We start from the raw sequence: 24,159 nt of genomic DNA on the forward strand, positions 1-24,159 counted from the left end.
ACGGAACCCCCCTCTACACCCACCCCCCAGCACCCACCTCCCAGCTAGCCTTGCTGTTTGGCTTGCTTTCTATCTCTCTCTCTTTCACTCTGTTTTCTCTCTCTCTTTTTCTCTCTCTCTTTTCGGAATAGCCGTTCAGTTCTTACACACATGGGCCTAACATAACAAACGGCAGGCATGTTTGAAGTACTCCTTCGAGAATTAGGGTGCACACACCAACACACTTACACACACTTACACACACTCTATACACACCAACACACACACACATTCATTCTGTGCTACTTGCTACTATGGCTTAATTAAAAGCACACACAGCCCCAGTATGTATTTTTAAAGTGGCATCCCAAAGTTGTGCATCTGCATCCAAGTGACTGTATTCAGGCTATGCATAAATAAATGGCGCGTCTGCATGAATATTTATATTGTCAATATAATTAGCGATGTCGACTAATGGAGACTATGTTTTTGCACTTGAGGCAATGCCAATTTCTGCAGTTGTTTATTTTTCTGCCGTGTGTTTGTCCCCTCGGTGGCTGGGGGCCCGCTAAATAAAGCACCCCGCTATTCCCCAGGCTGGCGGGAGCGCACGCAGCCCGCGCCCTGTGCCGCCGCTGCTCCGGCTTGACCGTTCCTCTCAAGGCTACCAGCCCACAGGACGCTAAATGGTGGTGCTAAAATGTCAGGCGTATTTTTAGCCCCCCTCGCTAGCGCATCACCGTGTTTTTGTGATTTTCCTGTTTGCGCTGGCCCAGATTTGAGCCGTCCACCTTGGCATTTGTCATTGTTTTGTTTTTCTTTTTTTTTTCCTGACCACTGCATTTAGAGATGCAATTGCTTTTCCCTTTGCCTTAGAGACAGAAAAAGAGAAAAAGAGAGAGCGAGAGAAAGAGAGGAAGAGAATGTGGGTTACATGAAATAGTTTTATTTCATGCAACCTGGATGCAATCAGGACAAAGTCGCTTATTCCTGCTCGAGGCTAAATTTAGTTTTCTCGCACTGAGGTAGTTTTGATTATAAATTGAGGCTCTCAGAGTTGCGTTTTTGCTGTTTCACCATGAGGCACACTTTTTTTTTTTTTGGTTCGTACCTACTAATCATTTAGATGAGACCCCTATCCTTACAGCACCAAAAATTACATCAGTATATCTGCTGTTTATAGTTTTTCCTATAGCGTTTTATGCTAATATTAAAAATATTATGCACATTGTATGCACAAGGAAAAGTTCAGCTGAGGACAAGATTCTGAGCAACCAATTGCTTGTACTATACAACTATTTAAAAAAATAAGAGACCACAAAAAAGATGAGTTTCTTTGGTTTTACCAAACTGAATAATCACGAGGAATGTGAGGAAGATGGATGATCACAAACCATCAAACCAAACTAAATTACTTGAATTTGTGCACCAGGGGTATAAAGTTATCAAAAAGCAGTGTGTAAGATTGATGTAAGAATGATGTATGAAAATCAAATATTGATTTCGGAACTCTTAAAACTTTATGAATATAAACTTGTTTTCTTTGCATTATTTGAAATCTGAAAGCTCTGCATCTTTTTTGTTATTTCAGCCATTTCTCATTTTCTTCAAATAAATGCTCTAAATGACGATATTTTTTAGGGGGGGATTTGGGAGAAATGTTTTTTGTAGTTTATAGAATAAAACAACAGTCTTCATTTAACTCAAACATAAACCTATAAATAGTAAAATCAGAGAAACAGATTCAGAAACTGAAGTGGTCTCTTTTTTTTTTTTAAGAGCTGTATAGTTATATTTGTAAGGTGTTATCTTGTGCCAGCAGCCAGACAGTGTCTGGCTATAACTGTCCATCTAACCATTAGAATGACAACTCTGGCAACAGACAAGTCTAATGGGCAGTATTAGCTGGAACAGACTGTCTGTCTGTATTACATATAGTGGCTAAGTTTAGTTGTAAACTCAATGAAGGCAGTCTGAGACTCTTGCTCTGGGGGAAGGGGGTGAGTCTACCAAATGAGTAGATGAGTCTGACTTCTGTGCTCTACTGACTCTTCTTGCAAATCTTTGCCTGCATACAATCTACACTATGACCTAACTAAGTTCATGAGCTTCTGCTGCATCAGCTAGTTTCCATATTTTGCTGATTTCTGAGGACCTTGAAATGTCAGAGAGCAAATTTAAACCATTGCTGCTCTCTGAACAGCATAGAGAATTGGCCAGTTGGCATTATATGGTGCAAAAAGATGAGACGATAGGATCAATTTAGAAACATCCTCATCCATCCAGCATAATCTACAGAACAGGGTCCTCATTATCTCCTGCGCACCCCTCGCTGACTATTTCAAAGCAGGTCCCTGCTCTGTTTGATCTTATTAGCCAAATCGTCTGTCCCTATTTTTGTTGGTCTCTAATCTGAACGTCTGTATGAGAGCATAATTCAGGCCTATTTAATCTTTAGAGGGCTTTTTTGTTATAATTTTAATATGGACCATTAGATATTTTGGATTAAGGCTAATGGGGCATAGTTTGAATTTGCAGTTTTATGTGGAAGCTAAGTAGAATTTCATTATGGGCTTTACAGGAAAACATCTTCATATATACTGTAATAATTCACAGAAGTGTGTAGATAGTGTTAAGTAGTACTGTGTTGTATATGATTATATTTATACTTTTAAGAAATTAAAACAATTACACATTTTAAAACATATGTTCTGCAGTTTGCATTCCTGTGTTTGTTGCACTTTTTACCAACCAAATATGAGCCTTACTTGATCATTGCTTTCTTTAAAACAGTTGCTTTTAGCTGTGGTATGCTTCTTAAGTCTTAAGTTTAAGGGTTATATTGGGCTTTAAAACCGACATTTTTTTGGTGTTTGAAACTTTTTAGAGATTATTTCATTGTATTGTTTGTTGTATTGTTATGTTTTTTAATTGTATTAATTTCCTTTAGTAGGTATATTCTCTAAACTTACTGCAGATGCTGACATGCTTGACTTCTGTATCTACTGTAACTGTAGATTAATCCTTATTTATAAAAACAGAAGTAAAAGAAACCTGAGGGGAATCTGTTACACTATTCTACTACTATGTGTCATGTGCACTCTCGAGAGGGGAGTAAAATTTTGGCAGAGAGACAGGATTTAGCACGTCACCTGGAAAGGCAACTCACCAAATTGACGACATTGTACAAACCAATCATTTTATAATATAGAGAGACCCAGACTATGTAGATAATGATGGCAAAATGAAGTAAAGTCCTTTAGTGAAACCAAAACTAAACTGCAGTGTGAAACCAAAACTAACTGGACCAAATGAACAGAAAACAAAGTAACAAACTTCAGTTCAGACTCTGGTCCAGACTTTAAGGTGTTAAACTCCCTTAGATTCGAAAATAGGTTTGGTTCTTAAATTGACTAATTTCTTAATTAGGTTCATTTTAATTGGTTACCACTTACCATTTTCTTTTTTCTCTTCTCTTTTTTTGCTTTCTTTTTTCTCTTCTCTTTTTTCTCTTTTTGTCTTTGTCTCTCTGTATGTCTCATTTTCTTTCTTTTATTTTCTCTTGCTCTTTTTTTCTCGATCTTCCTTTCTCGCTCTGTATATATCGCTCTCTTTATCCGTCTCTTTTTTCTCTTCTTTCATTTTTCTTTCTTTCTCTGTTTCTCGTTGTCTTTCTTTCTCTCTTTTTTCTTGATCACTCTCGTTTTCTCTTGCTCTCTCTCTATGCCTCTCTCACCTACTTTCTTTCTCTCAATCTCTCGCTTTGTCTCTGTCTCTATGTATCTCTTATTCTCTCAATTTTTCTATCACTTTCTTTTTCTCTTCTCTCTCTTTCTTTTTCTCTGTCATTTTCTGCCTTTCTCTCATTTTCTCAATCTTTCTTTCTCGCTCTCTATGTCTCTTGCTCTCTGTCTTTCTCTCTTTTATCTTCTTTCTCTTTTATTCATCTGTCTCTCTCTCTCTCTCTCTCTGTACAGTATTTGTTCAGGCGAGTAAGCTCCAGCAGCATATCTTCTCAGCTCACGGTCAGGAGGATAAGATCTATGACTGCTCGCAGTGCCCACAGAAATTCTTCTTCCAGACAGAGCTTCAGGTGAGTCTCCACTTCTGAAGTGTTTCACTTTAACACACTTGATGTAACTCAGAAGAAAAGGCCCCGCCCACAAATGTCAGTACTGTTGCTGTTACTGCAGATGGTATATTGGTATGGATGGGTGTTGGTATCAGTGCTAATATCAACAGAAAATGCTGGATCAGATATCAGTGAGGAATGAATCTGACCTAATCCTGTAACAAATCTGTCCCGAAACAGCACACACACACACACACACACAGTCTGTGTGTTTTTCTGTGGGGTAGATAAGTGTTTATGTATTTGGAACCTGGTAGTCTAATTATAGAAGCTCACCCGAGTGAAGAAGTTCAATTGATAACAGTTCCCTTTAAAGTCTAGATCAAATGATTACCAGGAGAAATTGATACACTTTTGATTGACTGATACTTTCTAAACCAGAATTAGACTAAATGCTGTCATTGTGGTGCTATCCCATGGTATTTATTTATTCATTTCTACAATCATACTTCTGTAAGGATTAAAAAATGGTTATTTCATGTCATTGCTCAAACAACCAGTTCTTAAAGCACATCTGTATCATGTAGATATGACTACAGACCCCTAGTGTAAATGCATGTGGTTAAAATCAATCTGATCAGGATACAATCCAGATACTAATCACATTGAGTGATCAGGTGTGAACAAGATCGTAGTCGTGGTCATACAACAATTTTACACTGAAAAAATGAATGCTTTTCAGTTTTCTTGTTTCGAATGAAATAATCAAAGAAAATAATACCTATTTTCTATTTTTAATACAGTGCATTAAATAAAACACTAATATAATAGCAGTTTAATAAAAATTGTGAATAAACTAAATGAAAAAAGGGCTTTGATTTGTATGGGAGGCAGATCAGTGCACTGAATTTATAGCTGTGCACCGTACAGGCAACAGCGTTTCATTGGTAACTGAGTCCATTTCCATATTCAGATTCAGACAGCAGCGTGCACTGTCTGCACTGGCCAGAAGGAAGGTGATCACTATCATTATCTCTGAAGCTGCTGTAGGTTTGCATTCACAAAATAAAACACATTTGATATGTGGACATGGCTGGTTGTCAGGGAGATAAAAAGCAAAAACTCTAAAATGGAAACTTTTCAGAAGTAAAAAAAATCTTAACTTTGAGTGGAAAATAACCTGCGATAATTCATCTCGTTTTGTGAATGCTCTGGAGTGTTGATAGCGCATTCAGTATGTGACCAGCAGCAGTATGTGGTGGATGAGCATAGTCCTGTTGGAGTAATGCACTGGAGTGTGTGTTCAGAACGATAGGGTCACTGGTTGCAGGACATTATTAATGTAAAGTTGGGCTGTTAAAGTGCCTGTAATAAAAACCAAATGGGATCTGGCATTGTATGACGCATAAAAAACAAACTTAACATTATTGACCCCAAAGTGCCTCCATACATGAATTTGTTGGTCGTCTCCACTTTTTGTAGTCATTTTGGATCGTTTTTGTTGGTTTATTCTTCATTAAATTTCTGCACAATGGGAAAACGGATGCCAGATCAGCCTGGGTCAAAAAAAAAAAAAATAAAATAGTTTAAGTGTGGTGTAGCTAATCCTTTAGGTTTTTTTTTTTTTTCATTTATCTATTTCTGGTTTGTTTGTTTGGGAGACAGATGCAATGCAACCCTTCTTTAACAGGGGAGAGGGGTGTTTCCCTGTTTAATGTATATTTATTTATTTGCTTCTGCGACTTTTTAGAATGGAGTGATGCTTAGTATCTGTATCTTTAAAGCAAGCTCTTTGTGGATGAGCATTCTCCTATTGGAATAGTGCACTGAAGTGTGCTTTCAGCTGGTTAGATTATTAAGCATTTTGGGGCATCTCTATTGGTCCATTAGTCATGAAATGTCTACATAATATTAAGAACAGCTGCTAGCTGAACATTAGATCAAACTTTAAACTAATCGCTGGTTTAAATCCTGGTCATGCAGCTTGCTATCAGCTGCTGGAGCCCAGAGATTGCACATTTGGTCTTGTTCTCTCTCTGGGTGGGTAGATGGCGCTCTTTCCCCTCATCACTCTGAGGGTGATGTCAATCAGCACAATGCGTCTGTGAGCTGATGTATCGGAACCGAGTCGCTGTGCTTTCCTCCGAGTGCACTGTGATGCTACTTGCCAATGTTGCATTAGCAGCAGTTTAAAAAGAGGCAAAGTCTGACTCATGTTTCGAAGGAGGCATGTGCTAGTCTTCACCCTCCTTGTGTTGTATCATCACTAGTGACAAGGGGCATACAAATTGATCTATCTAAATTGGGGGAAAAAATAGGTAAAAATTAGAGATAAAATATATTTTTAAAAAATGAAAAGACTGACCGAAACTTAAGATGCAAGGTTTTTACGTTTTTTATTTTTATTTTATTTTACGTGAAGTGTTGCAGCAATACATGCAGCTCTTGTATGAGTGTGGTGTAGCAATACCTTGACTATGTTTTTGATATCCGTTTGTTGGTTTGTTTGTTTTTTTGGAGAAGACAAACGTTGTGATTACCTGTAAACAACCCTTCTTTAACCTGAGGGATGTTTTCCTGCGTTTTTTTATTTATTTATTTATTTATTTATTTATTTGTTTCTGCGACTCTTTGGGATGGAGTGATGTGGGTCTCCCTGTGGTGTCGTTTCGTGCATGCTTTAGTTGTTTTACAGGCTTTTTGTCGAGACAAGAACAGACATGAAAGACCTTTGGCTCTTTGTTCTGGATCAGGGAGGGTTATGAAAGGAGCAGAGGATTGCGCTCGGGGAAATATTGTTATTATATTTCACCTGAAAATTGTTCCCAGATTGTGCCCCATGGGTAGATGCATCAGACGCACACAAGCGCTCGCACTCCCACTCCCACACATGCCTTCCTGTGTGCACATGCACTGTAGATCTACTGCGCAAACGTATAGAGACGCTGCTGGTGCTCGTCTGCTGAGCTTTATTACTGAATGCAGCCTGAATGCAGTACGGCTGTGGGTTAAAGGACATCTAGGACTTTACTAGAAGATGAAGACTGTGAAGACCATCCGCTATACAGTTGGGAGTTTTGTGTGCAGTGTGTGTCTTTGTGCAGTGTGTGTGTTTGTGCAGTGTGTGTGTGTGTGTTTAAAGGAAAGACAGTATTTCCAGATTCTAACCAACTCCTACTTTACATTCTATCACACATTCTAATTACTGGCCACTTGTTTTCACTAAATGTGAATTTATTCTAAAAAATAAATTATATAGTGTAACCAAAAAGTATGCCAAAAGTCATGGAATAACACTATGTGGTATATTGATCATGTGCTCATGTGCAAGTTTTACTTCAGCGAACTGCTTGGGAATGGCCGCACCTGTATAACTTGTGAGGTGTTATCTTGTGAGAGAGGCTGAACATTGCTTATCATGCTAATGGCAAGGTGACATGAATTATTGAATATGGAGTGAGGTTTGATAGTGGGTGTAGATGGATGGGGCATTTAACATTTAATATTCCTCGATCCACAGTGTCACTTGTGTAACAGGAATACAGTGTGCCAAGTCCTGCTAGAAAATGAAATCTGCATCGCCATAAAAGTTGTCAGTAGCAGAGGGAAGCGTGAAGTGCTGTAAGATTTTGTGGGAAAACAAAACTGCACTGACTTTAGACTTGATAATAAAACACAGTGGATCAACACCAGCAGATGACATGTCTCTCCAAACCATCACTGATCATCAGTAAATTTTACATTTCATTTGGAACTATCAGTGATGGGTTGGAGAGACATGTCATCTGCTGGTGTTGGTCCACTGTGTTATATCAAGTCCAAAGTCATAGATCACTCTGTGTGATATATCTATATAATATATGAAATTCACATTTTGAACTGAATTACTGAAATCAAATAACTTTTCAAAGCTATTATATTTTTTGAGAAGCACTATAATATAAGAATATAATTTGGATTTGAATTATGAAGTCTGTCTGTTAGCGCAGCAATGTGCAATAGGCATCGGGGGGTTTGTATTGGGGCTGCCAAAGTACATTATCATCAAATCGTGTCGAATTTATTTGTATAGCACTTTTTACAACTGATGTTATCCCAAAGCAGCTTTAAAGAATCACGGTATCGACCCTGATACCGATACCAGTATCCGAGTTCATGCATCCCTGTTTTTAATGCTGAGATTTTTTTTTAGAAACTGGGCCATGATCTTTAAAAGTCAGTAAGCTAATTTAACCTATTGCCTCACACTGAACTGCATAGAGAATTTAATGCTAAAACTTAATAGTCGTTTAAATCGAGAAACAATTTCTTTTAAATTGTTTAGTGTACATAACAGTACCTTCCAACAACATTTCAGTTATCAGTCTAATATTCACTGTATCTGTAATGGAAAAAGATCCAGTATATCTGTGGCATTTAATGGGTTAATCTATTTTACCAACTTTAAAAAATTCAACCCCCTGAACCTTCAAAACAGTTCTGCACAGCAGACCCCCTTCATCTCGCTCCGTGTTGCGCTGTGTTGTGTTTTCGATGCGGGGTGAAGCGCCGTGTGTGTTGGGCATCACTTTCTCGTCTTGTCAGGAATGCCACGCGTCAGTATGTCCAGATGAAGCGTAGATCAATCTGTCAGATCCACTGACCATCTCAGCCTGCGGAAGTTCGACCAGAGAATCCTTCTTTATCTCTCTCTCTCCATCTCTCTCCCGCAGCCTCTCCTTATCATCCCTCTCTCCAGTCAGGGAGGTCAAGGGTCGGGCTCCAGCCGAGCGCAGGAGAGGGGAGATGGGCAGAGGGAGGGAGAGAGGGAGAGGGATGGAGAGAGAGGGAGAGAGAGAGAGACGGAGGGAGGGAGGAGAGATATTTTATTCATTTGCAGGAGAGCTGTGACAGGTACCCCCCCCATCCAAACCCCCCTCCTCTAAAGCCTGGTGAACCCACACCCCTCGAGGAGCCGGCCAATTTCCACCAGCCTGTCTGGGAGGATGATGGGAAAGAGGAGGCCTAATCAGCCCTCCCAGGAACATGCACTCATACACACACACATACACACACACTGTGATTGACTGACTCTTGGGCATGTGTGAGATCTGGCCTGGGAGTCCAGCGGAGGTGGTCTCTGACTGGCTGGGCTCTCTCGCTGACCCCCTCCTGTTAGAACCCCTCACTCCGCTCATTTAAAGGGGCACTGGAGCTGTACTGCAGTAAAATTGAGCCACAGTGGTGTGATGGTGTTCGTGTGGAGTAGATTACACTCGTTTTTAGGGAAATAGTTGCAAAAACAGGTTGCAAGGATATTTGGAACGTAGCTAAGTGTTACTAGGAACAACAAATAATAAAATATTTTGACTGATATGACGAATTTGTTTGTCACATTTATTGAGCTACACATAAAGTAGTGCGTTACAAAAGTATCCGCTCTCCTGCTGTGCTTTTGGTGATGTGAGGCTTGGATGGAGCTGCTCAGCCTTAAAAACCCCCATTCCGTGTATCTCTCCTCTCTACACTCTACTGTTGTAGATCTAATCTGAAGCTACATGAAATTTGGAGGTCTCTCAGTCTCTTCCACTGTGTTATAATATCACTGACAGTTGGCTGTGGAATATTTAGTAGTGAGTAGTGAAATTTCACGACTGGACTTGTTGCTGCACAGGTGCTGCATTCTATCACGGTACCACAGTGCTGGAATTCACTGAGCTCCTGAGAGCCTGAGACCCATTATTTCTCTAATGTTTGTAGAAGCAGTCCCAGCATGCCTAGTGGCTTGGATTTTTACACCTGTGGCCATGGAAGTGATTGGAACCTGAGTTCAACACTTTTGGCAATAAAGTGAATGTCTGCAGTTGTAGAGGTTCATAAATGTGTCCGGTGATAATCCATCTTATGCAGCTTGAATATTCTCTCGCAGTTCCTAAAAATGTTGCAGTAGGGGTGGAGTGTTCATAACTGTTGACTCTGGTTGGTGTGGATAGCGCAGTGGATAACACCACTGCATGGCTGTAAGCTACCACAGCATGGGGATCGATTTTCTATAAGGTCATGACCTTGGGCAAGACTCCTAACATGACATTGGCCCACCTCTATAATAGGAACAGAAGTCTCTCTAGATAAGATGTTTGAGTGTGAACATTTTGAGTCACTCATGAACAGTCTGGGACAACTCCCCACAAAATCCCACATTCCTGTCAGCTGAGGTCATAATTATGCTTCATCATTATTTCTCTCTCTTTTTCTCTCAGTTGCATAGCAATCAGTTGCATTACAACTGACTTTTGAAGAGAGTACAGATGAGCAATAAAGTGATGGATAAGGTTATCAAATACTTATTAGTAGTGCATAACTCTGCAGAGCTTTATGAAACCACCCCTTTGTAAAAGATAAAATACAGCTCCATACCTTTAAACAAGAAAGCAGATTGATGAAACCCATGGTGTGTTGTTCAAGTAACCATTTCTCATTTGTGGAAAGTTTCTATAAATATCCTATTTGTGCTTGTAAGCAAAACAGAGTTGTATTTTTTATTATATAGAGTTGAAAGCGAAAAATTGGGCATTTGGGCAAAATTGATGGCGAATCAAGCACATTGTGCTTTTTTCTGTTTGATACAAAAGGGAAATTTAGGAATTATTATTTTATATTGTCTTTTTTTACATATGAACTTTGGAAAATGTTATGCAAATGTTGCGTTCAGCCAAAGATTTTCCATGTTGTTTTTTTAACTACAGGAATTAGGCAAAAGGTAGCACCTAAAAATTACCCAGACTTCGTACTAAAATAAAGTCAGGATAATGGTATAACTAATATGCATTTACCCTGATTTGTGTTCACACACATACAGCTTCTTGAGGTAATGTACTGAAATTGAAAACAAATTTCCAGCTGTGGACGATAAAGACTACCTATCTAATGCTTGGGAAAATTCTGGGTGACCTTTGGTAAAAATCCTGTATTTCTTTTTGATATTGCAATAAATATTACAAAAGAAATACATATGTACATTGTGGGGCTTCAGGTGGCTCAGCAGACTAAGTTGCTGACACTATGACCTGAGGGTTGCAGGCTCTCATCCCAGGTCATGTTGCTTCACCATCAGCAGCCGGAGTCAGAGAGAGCACAGCTGGCCATCTCTCTCTGGGTGGGTAGATGAAGCTCTCTCCCCACATCACGTCCATTGTGATATATAATCTGATGTATAAGCTTTTTAAGCGTTTTCCTTCAATGGCTGCCTTGTAGTGGAGATGCCTCAGTGGTAGCAGTTTGGATAGAGATGGTGTCTGACTTCAGATGTATCAGAGGAGGCATGCGCTTGTCTTGACTCTCTGAGTGTTGGGAGCATTGTAAATGATGGAAGTCGATGTGAATAAACACATCAATGCTTCATAATTTTAAACGTAGAAGAACCTAAAAACCTCAATCCTAATATGCTTTTTCCTGTACGTTTTCAAAAGTCAAATATTAGACTTGAGAAAAAATGGGCCAGAAGAAGTCACTAAGAAGCTAATGAGTGATGTTACCGTTGAAGCCCCGTGTCTTTAAACTCTATTCTTAACTTGCCAACTTCACACCTCATTAGAAGGTCCACTTGTTGCGGTGGCGGAGCCGCTCGTCAGATGTGCCGAGAGTCACCGAGGGATGGAGGTCTCGCAGGGTTTGATGGAGGAGCATCAGCCGCAGCCTCTGCCTGCAGGACCCTCACCTTAATTGGGCTTCCTTTTTAAAGCTCGTCTTCAAAGTGGTGCGACACACCGCTCTTAATGAGAGTAAGGAGCGTCCTCCACCTCCACTTCCTCCTCCCTCAGCACTCGCATCCATCCGCCTTTCCGTCCTTCTGCGGCCGGCTCCTCCACTACTCCTGCACGAGCATCTCTTTAATCTCGGAGCACATTCTCAATCTGCAGATCTTTTAAATTATCTTGATTTCAGTCTTTAATCCAGTAAGTTTAAAAGCTCATGCTGCGATGTCCTGAAACTACTGGGGTAAATGGAAGAGTCAGAACAAGGCTTGTTGTGGTGCTTTGTCTCAGGAACATAATTTCGCTGTTCAATATAAAACAAGAATATCCATTTTTTCCATATCCATAATTTAAACACACAAACAGTCCCTTACACTGTGTCTAATTGCTTGATGAATGGACCAATAGAAATTCTTCAAAAATACCAGAAATATATTTTTTTCATTCACTTCCATTAAAAGTAAAGAAGGTTTTATCTCTCCTGTAAAGTTGCTTTTATAGATTTTCCAAAAGAGCAATTTTCCACCAACGTGGAACCAGCAAAAGTAGTTTCTGGAACCAGGAGCGTTCGCTCGCAATGGGAAACTAAGAATACTCGGTTCTTCAGCTCTAACTGTAACTGCTTCTGTTCACCGTCACTGTCCAACGCCCTTTGTTGATGGCGTATGATGTGACAGTTTGACGGTTTCATTAAAACTCGTACAAATAAAGAAGGGTGTTGGTTCACCAAAAAAAAGCACTGCGGTTCTTATAAGCCTTAATGGAATTGGTTCAAGAACCAGAGTTCTTTTGGTGGAAAAGCGCTCTGTGAGAGTTTGTGGATTTTTTTTGTGATTAAGTTGCAACAAAACCTCTATATAACCTTAAAGAAGAAGAATAAAATCTTATACAACTTTAATATCAATATTACAGATTAGTAAAAAAAATAAATTCAGGTTTTTGGTAGAATTAAGGTTTAGCATTCGTTAGGTTTAGGTTTTGGGTGGAAGTTAAGGTTTAGGATTTGTTGAGAATTTGGTTTAGTTTAAAGTTAATGTTATGTATTAAACATTGGGTTAGGTTTTGAGTTGAAGTTATTGTTTAAGATTTGTTAGGATTAGGTTTTAGGTAGAAGTTAAGGTTTAGGGTTAATTGGAGAATGATTAGGTTTAGGCTAAATTTAGCTTGTAGTTGAGGATTAAGATTTATTAAAGTTTAGGTTTGTGTAGAAGGTAACGTAATGTTTGAGTTAAAGCTAACATTAGTGCTAGGTTGATTTGTTTTAGGATTTGTTAGGGATTATGTTTATTAGGTTTATGTTTGAGCTTAGGTATAGAATTTAGATTGAAGTTCATCTTATTATTAAATGAAATTAGTATTATTTTCGATCACCCATAGAATAGAGCCTTTTGTAGAGCCTTTTTATTGTTAACATTGTGAGGGATTAGAAGGAATTTGAGAAATATTTAGGTTATATGTAGGTTAAAGTTATGTTAAGTGTTTACAAAGCAGAAGAACAATTTTTTATGTTGTTTTTATTTCACTTTTTACAAATGATAAAAATATGAAGCGCTAAATTGATTAATATTTTGTAATTACTGTACTGTAATTAATGTAATTATTCATTAATTAAGTATTCTGCCTTGAGATTTAATCAGTGTATGCTATTTTTGGTTCAGCCTGTCCCTGAATGAAGAGAGCGAGACAAAAAGAGAGAGAGAGAGAGAAAGTAAAAAAAGAAAAAAGTTAGTGTGATTTTTTTTTGTTTTTTTGTTTCCCCCTTTTCTCTCTCTTTCTGTGTTTGTGTGTGTGTTTGTGTTTGAGTGTGTGTGTGTGTGTGTAGCAGTGTTGTTAATATTTAAGCGTGTTGTAATGACGCTAAAGCACAGTAAACAGGCAGATGAAGAGAATACAAATGTAATGAAAGCCGAAGTGGAGATGAAGAGCTTCTCCACGTTCCACCAGAGTGACGTTCCACTTATGCAGGTAGATTAGAATTAGACAGGCTGACAGACCCCCGGTCTGGGGGGGATTCTGTATGTTTGCATGTGTACGTATGTGCGCGTGTGTCTGTCCGTGAAGACTGCTGTCTTTGTTCCTGCCTCTTTCTGGGTCTGATGTGTGTATGCAAACACAGCGTCTTGTGGGAGACGTGACAAAAACTCCCCGAAGCCTTTGAGCTCTCTCTCTCTCTCTCTCTCTCTCTTTTCCTGCGCTCCCTCCGCACTCGGGGAACCGAATCCAAACAAACAGCGGCGCTCGCCTCGTGCTCAGCCCACAAATCTATCACCTTGTTTGATCTCTGACACTTCTGTGCTATTTCCTGTAAACTTTTCATAAACTTTCATAAGGGAATGCCATTAATGGCAAATTAACAGTAAATATTTCAGGCGCTTCAGGCTCTGCTAATTTATCCAACTTCAGAACGTCCGGAGAGCGCACGGCATTGTGGGACTGTCTCCTTCAATCTGCGCTCGGCGCGAGACTGCTGTGATAGGATCGCTCCTCGGGGACGGGGTGTATGTTTAACATGTAAATTATTGCATGCTTAGCGCAAGAATTTAGCATAAAGGGTCTCTGGTTATATATGGAAATGATGTGCTGCACTACTGTTCAAAAGTTCAGAATTCATGTGATGGTTTCATTTATATAAAGACGTTATGGCTGTAAAATATTTCTTTATAGTAGCTTTAAATCTTTATTTATGTACTGGTACTAATTACTGGAAATCTGCACTTTTAACCACCAAAAATAACTTTTTTAGGGTTACAAATATGAAAGAAATGCTTGAAAAGATTCCACCAGATAAAATACTTAATTTTTTGGAAATCCTTCATATAAAGAAACTGATACAAGTCTGTGATGCTCAAGTCACAAACAAATTGTCGATGCCATAAAATTGCTAATATGTTGCTTGTATGGCAAAAAAACACAAACAAACTCTACTAAAAATAAAAAAGAATGATAATAATGATAATTCGGTACAAAACAAATTAAAACAATATCTTTTTTAAATATTTTGATACTTTGAGTGACTTCTTGTTGTCAAAATAGGCAAAATTCTAAATACAGCATCTAAAATATTATTTATTGACTAGTATATTAGAAATGAGAGCTTTTAAACAGTAGTGTGAGGTATGTACTGTTTTTTTTTAAATGAACAGTACACACTATATATACACTTCAGTTGTATATATTAGTTAAGAATATATTAGTTAAGAATAGATTTAACCAGTTCTAGATGTACAAATATACTGTGGGTTTCTGAAAAAATTAAATCCAAAATAGTTAGGAGAAAATAAATAAACATATTTGAGCAACAGAAAAAATGTTACATAATCAAAATATATGTTATATAGAGTATAAATAATAATAATAATACACGTAGCTTAAGTGAGTGATTAAACAGGAGACCAGAGGATGGTGAATTTTAGTTATTCCTCTCTAAGTTGAGGTAGAATTTTAGGTTATATATAGGGTCTTGGTCCAAAAATTAAAAATAAGGGCTTCATAGAAAACTTCTCAATACATTGAGCATATTTTTGCATAGGAAATTAATTGCTTTCAGTTAATTTTAATCTTCTATTTTTGCTTCTTTTATCTTAAAAAAAAAGAAGTAAAGAATAGGAGAAAGTGAGAAATGTAAGCGCATAAAATCAAAGCAAAGCAAAGCAAAACAAGGCAACCAGTGAAACAGCATGAAAATAAACCCAAAGAAAAAACGCATGTAACTAAATGTGAGTGAAATGTAATTGAATTAATTTTGACTTACTGTCATCTGTACTTTATTTGAATAGAGGAGATGAATTAAGGGTGATTAGGACAGTATTTTTCTTTTTCTATCTTGCCATTAATTACACAAACCAAGGTAAAACATATGATCCATTTGTGTAATACTGAAGATAATAGAAAAACAAAATTAGATTTTTTGATTTCGTAGTATACATAAAGCTTGTATAGCTCAATTATCCTATATAAATGAATGAAAGTACTATTCCAGCAGAATAGTAGAAAAGTTAAAGTGACTGGGTGAAAATAAGCAGTTTTATCATCCTGGTCTTGAGTGTGAGAAAGTGCTAAATAAGTTCAGGCCACTCCTGCATTGTGGCTGTTTTGTGAACTTGTTCAGTGAGAGGCTGCATCACTCGTTTTTCTGATGTATGGCAGTAAAGTATCTGAGGCGAGGCAAAGCAAAGCGAGATGCGTGCATGGATGCGTCGTGTTGTGCCGGGACGCGAGTATTTTTTGGAGCCCTATGGACTCCCATCTCCCTTCCAGTGACAGGCAGAGATCCTCCCTCCCTCCGTCTAATTAGAGGATGTAGCCCAGGGCTCACGGCCCAGGAAGACCCCTCCCTCCTCCCACCATCGCTCCCTAAAGAAAGCATTTAATTGGGTTCTTAAGTCCTAGCCTTCATTTTTGGGGTGTGTGTATGTGTGTGTAAGTGAGTGTATGGTGTGTGAGAAAGGCATGCGTGTTGACATCACCTCAGAATTTAGTCCCTTTAATTCTGGGTCTCGAGTCTTCGCGATATCGCTGCTCTGAGCGGCGTCTTTTCTGGGACGTCGCTTTTCTGCATTTGCCTGGGTTTCTTCTCATGATCACAAAGCTCGTAATTGGACTTTTAGACCTATCTGTTATTTTACTGTGAAGCAAGACGTCTCGGAATGACAATTCCCCTCGCTTCTCTTTCCTCAGGGCGCAGAGTCTTCTTCTCTGTGTCGTCTTCGTTTCTCCGCTTCAGTCGTTAGTTTGAATGTTCTTCCGTTTTCTCTGGAACTTTTCTCGTAAAGTGCTCTTCTTCTGCTGGAGCCACCTCTGAACTTCTCTGAACGTCCTCTGCGGTTTCTCTTAAAACTCCCTGAGCTCCTTTTCTTTTTGGTAAAGTCCATCATTCTTCCTCAACAATACATAATAGGACACAATGCAAAAATCTTTGTCTTTTTGAACATATTTAAACATATCTGCATTTGATCACATCAAACTAAAAGTCATTTTTAAATGCAAAAGATTAATAGAAGAGTAATTTTCTTGTCTGGAAAGTTGTATTTTTTATTTGTGTGCAGTGAAAAGGTTTAAATGCCCTGACACACTACCCATATTAAATACTGTGTTAAAAACAGTGCACCACCATTAGAAGAACATTTATTTTGTGTAGTAAAGTAAGTAAAGTCTAGAAGTGTGTGGTTTGGTACACAGGCATGGATTTCTCCAGACACTGAGCCTTGCTACAACTACCATTTACTTTACAACAATTTATGTCGATGTCTGTGTGCTTGTGCTGCAACTAACGATTAACCCTTCTATTGTGTTCGGGTCAAAATTGACCCGTTTTCAAGTTTAAATGTGTAAAAATTACCATTTGCTTTTTTGTTCTGGAATGAGGCTTCATCTAATCCTCAGACACACCTGATTGAATGCAGAAATATACATTTTTACCTTTTTAGTAAATTCTAAAGGTCTCAAAAAAAAAAAGTTACATCTGTGGTGTTACGGGTCAAAAATGACCCGGCAGAGAATACTGGCTGTTTTATGCATCACCTTAAAGCTATGGGTTGCTCTGAGGATCAATTGTGGCCCAATATGCCCAATTATGGCCCACCCACCCACACACACACACACACACACACACACAAGCTTCTTTCACATGCACAGACACAGAGACATATAGAAAATGCATACAGGCACACAAACATTGCCCCACATACACACACACACAAACACCACTACCCACATGAACTAAAACATTCTCACAGCATATTGATACATTGTTTATAAACAAACATTGGCACATATAAAGAGGGTTGGGATATTATTAGTTGAATTTCTGTAGGATTATCAGTCAACATGAGCAAAAGGTATTCTGTTCATGAGGTGCTAGATCATATCTTTGGTAATGATGGTGATCTTGAGGAGAGAGAGGAAAGTGAAGCTGAGGAGGATGTGTCTGAGGAGGAGGATGATGTTCAGTATGACCCTGAACAAGACCAAACATCTGATGAGGAGGACCCAGATGTCACAGATGCTCAAGGAGAGGTCTTCAAGTAAAAAAAAGGTGACATTTCATGGTTATCAAGCCCTCCTCAAACCCAAGCCAGGGCACCGATGGAAAACATCCTCAGAATGACTCCAGGGCCTACTAGATACGCTGTGTCACACGCCCAAGACATCAAGTCAACGTTTGAACTGTTCTTTCCACGACCTATTCAGAGTATCCTACTTGAGATGACCAACATGGAAGGGAGAAGAGTGTTTGGTGATAGCTGGACGGAGATGGACAAAACACAGCTAGATGCGCACATGGGACTGTTGCTTCTTGCGGGGGTGTCCAGATCCTGTAATGAAGCTACGGCCAGCTTATGGGATAGTGAGTCAGGACGCCCTATTTTTCGTGCCACAATGTCCCTTCAAGCCTTTCATGTGTTATCAAGAGTGCTACGTTTTGACAACAGGGAGACCAGAGTTGCTCGTTGTGAGAATGACAAGCTTGCTCCCATCAGGGAGGTTTGGGACAAATGGGTGGAAAATTTACCCTTTGTGTACAATCCTGGGCCAGAGGTGACAGTGGATGAACGGCTAGTCCCTTTCAGAGGCCGCTGTCCCTTCAGGCAGTACATGCCAAGCAAGCCTGGAAAATATGGGATCAAAATATGGGCAGCATGTGATGCAAAAACTGCCTATGCATGGAATATGCAAATATATACCGGAAAATCTGCCACCGGAGTGCCAGAGAAGAACCAGGGCAAGCGGGTCGTCCTGGACATGACCAAGGGTCTTCGGGGGCACAACATAACTTGTGATAATTTTTTTACCTCCTATGACCTTGCGCAAGAGCTTCTAAAGAGGAAGCTGACGATGGTGGGAACAGTCAGGAAGAACAAACCTGAGCTTCCCTTAGCTCTTCTTGGAACGAAAGACAGGGCTCCTCTCTCATCCAAGTTTGCATTCTCAGAAAGAACCACAGTTGTCTCCTACTGTCCCAAAAAAAACAAAAATGTCATTCTGATGTCAACTCTCCACAGGGATGCTGGTGTGAGCAGTAGGGAGGACAAGAAGCCAGACATGATCCTGGATTACAACAAGAACAAAGGCGGTGTTGACAACCTGGACAAGGTCACCGGCACATACACATGCAAGCGGGGCACAAAAAGGAGGCCAGTGGTTGTGTTCTACAACATGCTGGACGTTTCGGCATACAACGCATATGTAGTGTGGACTGAAATAGATCCAGGATGGAATGGAGAAAAACCTTTCAAGAGGAGGCTTTTGCTGGAGGAGTTGGGCAAGTCTCTGGTTTCTCCCTAAATCGAAAGACGAAAGAGGCTGCCCCGAACCGAAGCGTCTGTTCATTTGGTGAAAGGGCTTCAGCCAACACTCACATCATCATCCTGTGATACAAACCAGGGAGGAGATTCCAGGAGCAGCAAGAGGAAGAGGTGCCAGTCCTGCCCCACCAAAAAGGACAGGAAGTCCAACACCACTTGCCACACATGCAAGAAATTCATTTGCGCGGAGCACACAATAACCATCAAATACTGTGATTCATGCATTTGAACACACACACACACACACACAAACACACACACACACACACACACACACACACACACACACACACACACACACACACACACACACACACACACACAGTTAAAGTTTCTGATGCTAAGTTTCATGGTTCATAAGTTCATAAGTTCATTCAGAGTGACTCACCTGCACTAACATCATATTATTTTTCAATGTTCAGTTTATGGTTAATGCAGGTGCACACACACACACACACGCACACACACACACACACACACTGTTGTTGGTCATTGTTGATTTGTTAAAGTTAAATTGCTTGGTTAATTACTATGGTTAAATAAAAGTTGGTTTTATGGAAAGAAATTTGAACACTTGTTGTCTTTATCCTACTATTTATCTATGCGGGTCAGTTTTGACCCGAAACACCAAAGATGTCACTATTGTTAATAATTTTAAATAATATTTTTTTTTCTTTGGTAGGTGTACTCTAATATAGGTCTATAACACATTTACAGTTTCTAATTACTCAGTCGATAAGTATGACAAATATTTTTTGTGAATTTAAATAGTTTTTGCATTCAAAAACGAGTGGTACTTTTTAAAACACTGTGTCTGTGGAGCCAACTAAAGAAATTTCCCACACTGGTTCCATTTATATGAATGTATACTAAGCCAACAATGAGTTGAAAAACAATATTGGAAGAAAACTGGTGATTTTAAGCATTTTCAAGCATTTTCAAATCACGGGTCAAAATTGACCCGCGAACACCACAGGTGTAAACAGCTTTCTAACACAATATAAGGGTTATTTAGGTAGTTGACTAATCTGAATGCCTCCTGAGAGCACAGCACCTGTTTAGCCTCAACATAAGTCCCCATAGCAAATGAAATAATGGCCGATGAAACGTGTATATAAAATGTAGGTCTAAGAGCTTAATTAAATGTATTTGTGTGTGAACTGAGTGAGTGATGCTTTTTCTCCTCCCCACTGTGTTTCTGTTCCCAGCACTTTGTGTAGTGCAGTTCAAATCTGTGACCTTTTTTAGTTTTAAGTCCAAAATTAAATAAAACCTACACGTGACAAATGTGACGCATGTGAGACTGGTGATGCATTACCAGGTTTATTTACCGATAGAACACAGTAATGCTTACTGTTGAATTCAGAAGGCAGATTAGCTTTTGTTTATGCCGAAGTTTATGCTCTCTCGCTCTCTCTCTCTTCCTCTCTCTCGCATGGTCATGCACACTCAAAGCTGATGGCACATTTCTTTTTTCAAGCTGTTGAGTGTGGAATATATAGTATTTATACATTATATATGTATACAGCTCTGGAAAAAATGATGCAACGTTTCTTTTATCAAGAGGAAGATGGATGATCACAAGCCATCAAACCAAACTGAACTGCTTGAATTTTTGCACCAGGAGTAAAGCATAAAGTTATCCAAAAGCAGTGTGTAAGACCGGTGGAGGATGACATGCCAAGATGCATGAAAACTGTGATTAAAAACCAAGGTTATTCCACCAAATATTAATTATGATTATTGATTATGAATATGAACTTGTTTTCTTTGCATTATTTGAGGTCTGAAAGCTCTGCATCATTTTCGTTATTTCAGCCATTTCTCATTTTCTGCAAATAAATGCTCTAAATGACAATATTTGTATTTGGAATTTGGGAGAAATGTCCGTAGCTTATATAATAAAACAACAATGTTCATTTTATTCAAACATATATGTATAAATAGCAAAATCAGAGAAACTGATTTAGAAACTAAAGTGGTCTCTTAATTTCTTTCAAGAGCAGTGATTCTACATTATATTTAGTACAGTATACACTAGTATTGAAAGTTCTTAGTTAAACATTGTAATTTAGAACCATTCTGAGATATTACAATACATTAAAAAAAAGGATCTAGTCTGCCAGGTTTAAATCACACTACACCCTTATTCTGGTCCGCTTCCCAAAAATACAGTCAAATACTAAATACAGTATTTAAACAATTGAATCATCATTTTATCCATGATTTAGTCACAGAGTATTGTTATGTATTCTGATTGATACAATTTAAGACCTTAATAACCCAGATTTGAATATGACATTTTAAGACTTTTTTTTTAAGAACCAGCGGGAACCCTGATTAAAATATTATATGTCAGTCTATATTTACCTCCATCTATCAGTATTGTTATGCCCCAGATCCATACATTTAGTATGTTAAAAAAGGCAAAGGGTTTTGAAACTGTATTTCAACACCCCTTGTTCTTGTTGTATCTCATACTGTCTTCAGACTTCAATGTAATTTCTGGAAAGCATATATTATTTTTTTGCCAACGTTTGGCCTCAGTTATGTCCCCCTAGCTGGTGGCGTAGTCTTTTTTTCTATGTCTGTTGTTTTAATTGTTTCTTTATTTTATCAGTATTTTTCCAATACAGTCATTTATATTAACGAATGGGACATCTGCGTAGATCCCATACCTCAAGTCCTGATTGAGGAGGCCGTTATGCACAAACTTCGCCGTGCCTGAACTCACGTGCTCTGTGATGTCTTTTTTTTTCCTGTATCCCTCTTCCTCCTCCTGCTCCTCCTCTCTCTCTCTCTCTTGTTCTCTCTCTCTGCCTCCCCCTATCTTTCTCCCTTAATGAGGCCCCATAATAACACAGCAGTTGTGCAGTTGTTTTGCTTCCTCTGTCAAACAGCGGGGCGGCTGCGCTGTGAGTTTGGTGGAGCGTTTGCTTGCGCTCCTTCGACAGGGTAATGAGTGTCATTTGGAGCAACAAAGCTGTTAAAGGATGGCTGTTTGCCTCTCCAGTCATTCTTCAAAACTCTCCTAGCGTCAGCCGTGTCGCCCAGGCCTCGCACGTTCGCACATACACACACGCGCGCGCGCACGCCGCAGCTCCCTCTATAGGGATGTATAGAAAGCAGTTCAAAGAAACGTGGGGGAGAAACACAGGGCAGACATTAGAGAGGCATGGCGGGTTTGTTGTAAGGGAAAAGGATGGAGGCCCTGCGGAGATGCCATATACCGCTCATCACCAGCATCCCAACACAAACCAGGACTTCCTGTAGCTGCAGAATGCTCATTTTTTAGCAGTAAGAACACAAACACTTTTACACAATTATTTAGTGATATCTCTAAATTGAACTAATTGGACAACACTGACTTATTACATTAAGTTTAAAAGTTGTTCAGAGTGTAGCAAGTACCAATTACAACTTTTTATTGCTGTTTAATTTAACAAAACTCATAACTAATTATTCCTTTAAACAAACAGCAAAACAAAACAAACGTATAAATAATTTCAGGCTCAATTAATCTCTTAAGCAAAATTCAACAGTTCTGCAAGTATACAGGTAAAGGAATCAGGGGTACCTAAAAAAAAAAAAAAAAAAAAAAAAAAGCTTCTTTTTTTGTATTTGCTGTCCAAAAATCAGTCTACATTATTTGAGCACAGCAGTATTTTTTACTCTATATTATGTGAACATTTCATAATAACTAAAAATAAGTTAAGATAACTTTTGCTTTCACTTTGCAACTTTTTTTTATTCGTTTTTAGAATAGTGACAATACAATAAAATAAAATACAAAAAACAAAGTCCTCCCTAGACTCCTTAACTGACCGCAACTAATATAAAACCTAAACATTATGTGATTACACTGTGTTCCAAATTTTTATGCAAATAATATTTTCTCAGATTTTCCAAAATTACCTATATGAATTGCAGTCATTGTAATTTTCTAGTCATCGACTATTAGAGTACAACTGAAAGGTTTTTGAACAAACTGCCAATGATAACAGTATATTTAAAAAAAATAAAACACTTAAAATGCACTCAAAATGCATGTTCCAAATTATTATGCACAGCAGAGTTTTCAACCTTTTTATTTTTATAAAGAACAAAAAATTGGTCATTTATGGAATTATAAGCATTAGCAGGTTATTACAAACTGAAATCAAACAGTTTTCCAGTCAAAACTTTATTCTAGGAGATCTTACAATTGCACATAGGACCCCTTGTTCGAAAGGATCTTCTGAACTCTCTCGTCCATTGAATTTGTCAGATTTTGGGTGGTATCTGCTTAAATTGTTTTGCATGCGGACAGAATACCCTCCCAGAGCTGTTGCTTAGATGTGAACTGCCTCCCACCATCATAGACACTCCTTTTGATGATGCTCCAGAGGTTCTCAATAGGGTTGAGGTCAGGGGAGCATGGCGGCCACACCATAAGTTTGTCCCCTTTTATGCCCATAGCAGCCAGAGATGCAGATGTGTTCTTTGCAGCATGAGACGTTGCATTATCATGCATGAAAATGATCTTGCTGCGGAATGCACGATTCTTCTTCTTGAACTATGGCAGGAAGTGCTGTTTGAGAAACTTCACATACATTATGGAGGTCATCTTTACCCCTTCAGGGATCCTAAAGGGCCCGACAATCTCTCTCCCCATGATTCCAGCCCAAAACATTACTCCACCTCCTCCTTTTTGGAGCCATAGCCTTTTTTGCATGGGGTGTCCATCAACCAGCCATCCACCACTCCATCCATCTGGACCATCGAGTGTTGCACGGCACTCATCGGTGAACAAAACAGTTTTGGAGTCAGTCTTTATGTATTGTTTGGACCACTGGAGCCATTTCTGATTGTGTGCATTGGGTAGAGGAGGTCGACAGGATGGAAGGACCCTGCATCTTGTTGTTCGGGGGATGTTGGAGGCACCAGCAGCTTCAAAAACTTGTCTGCTGCTATGACAAAGCATTTTTGCAGCTACTCTTTTAACTTGACAGAATTGCCTGTTGGAAAGAGTCCTCAATTTTCCTTTATCAGCACGCACACGTGTGTGCTCTGAATCAGCTACATACTTCTT

At 39.0% G+C, this 24,159-nt stretch overlaps 1 protein-coding gene across 9 annotated transcripts in view; it reads left to right on the forward strand.

Annotated features, from left to right (window-relative positions):
- The window catches only part of LOC103026130 (zinc finger protein 521), a 250,362-nt gene that overhangs the window by 208,855 nt on the left and 17,348 nt on the right, over window positions 1-24,159 (forward strand). For all 9 annotated transcript variants that reach the window (XM_049483079.1, XM_049483080.1, XM_049483081.1 and 6 more), the window contains one exon: window positions 3,957-4,072. In XM_049483079.1, the coding sequence (XP_049339036.1) occupies window positions 3,957-4,072 (116 nt within the window). The remainder of the gene's footprint in view (window positions 1-3,956; window positions 4,073-24,159) is intronic.

Source organism: Astyanax mexicanus, chromosome 8 (genome assembly GCF_023375975.1).
Source record: "Astyanax mexicanus isolate ESR-SI-001 chromosome 8, AstMex3_surface, whole genome shotgun sequence".
NCBI classification, from domain to species: domain Eukaryota; kingdom Metazoa; phylum Chordata; class Actinopteri; order Characiformes; family Acestrorhamphidae; genus Astyanax; species Astyanax mexicanus.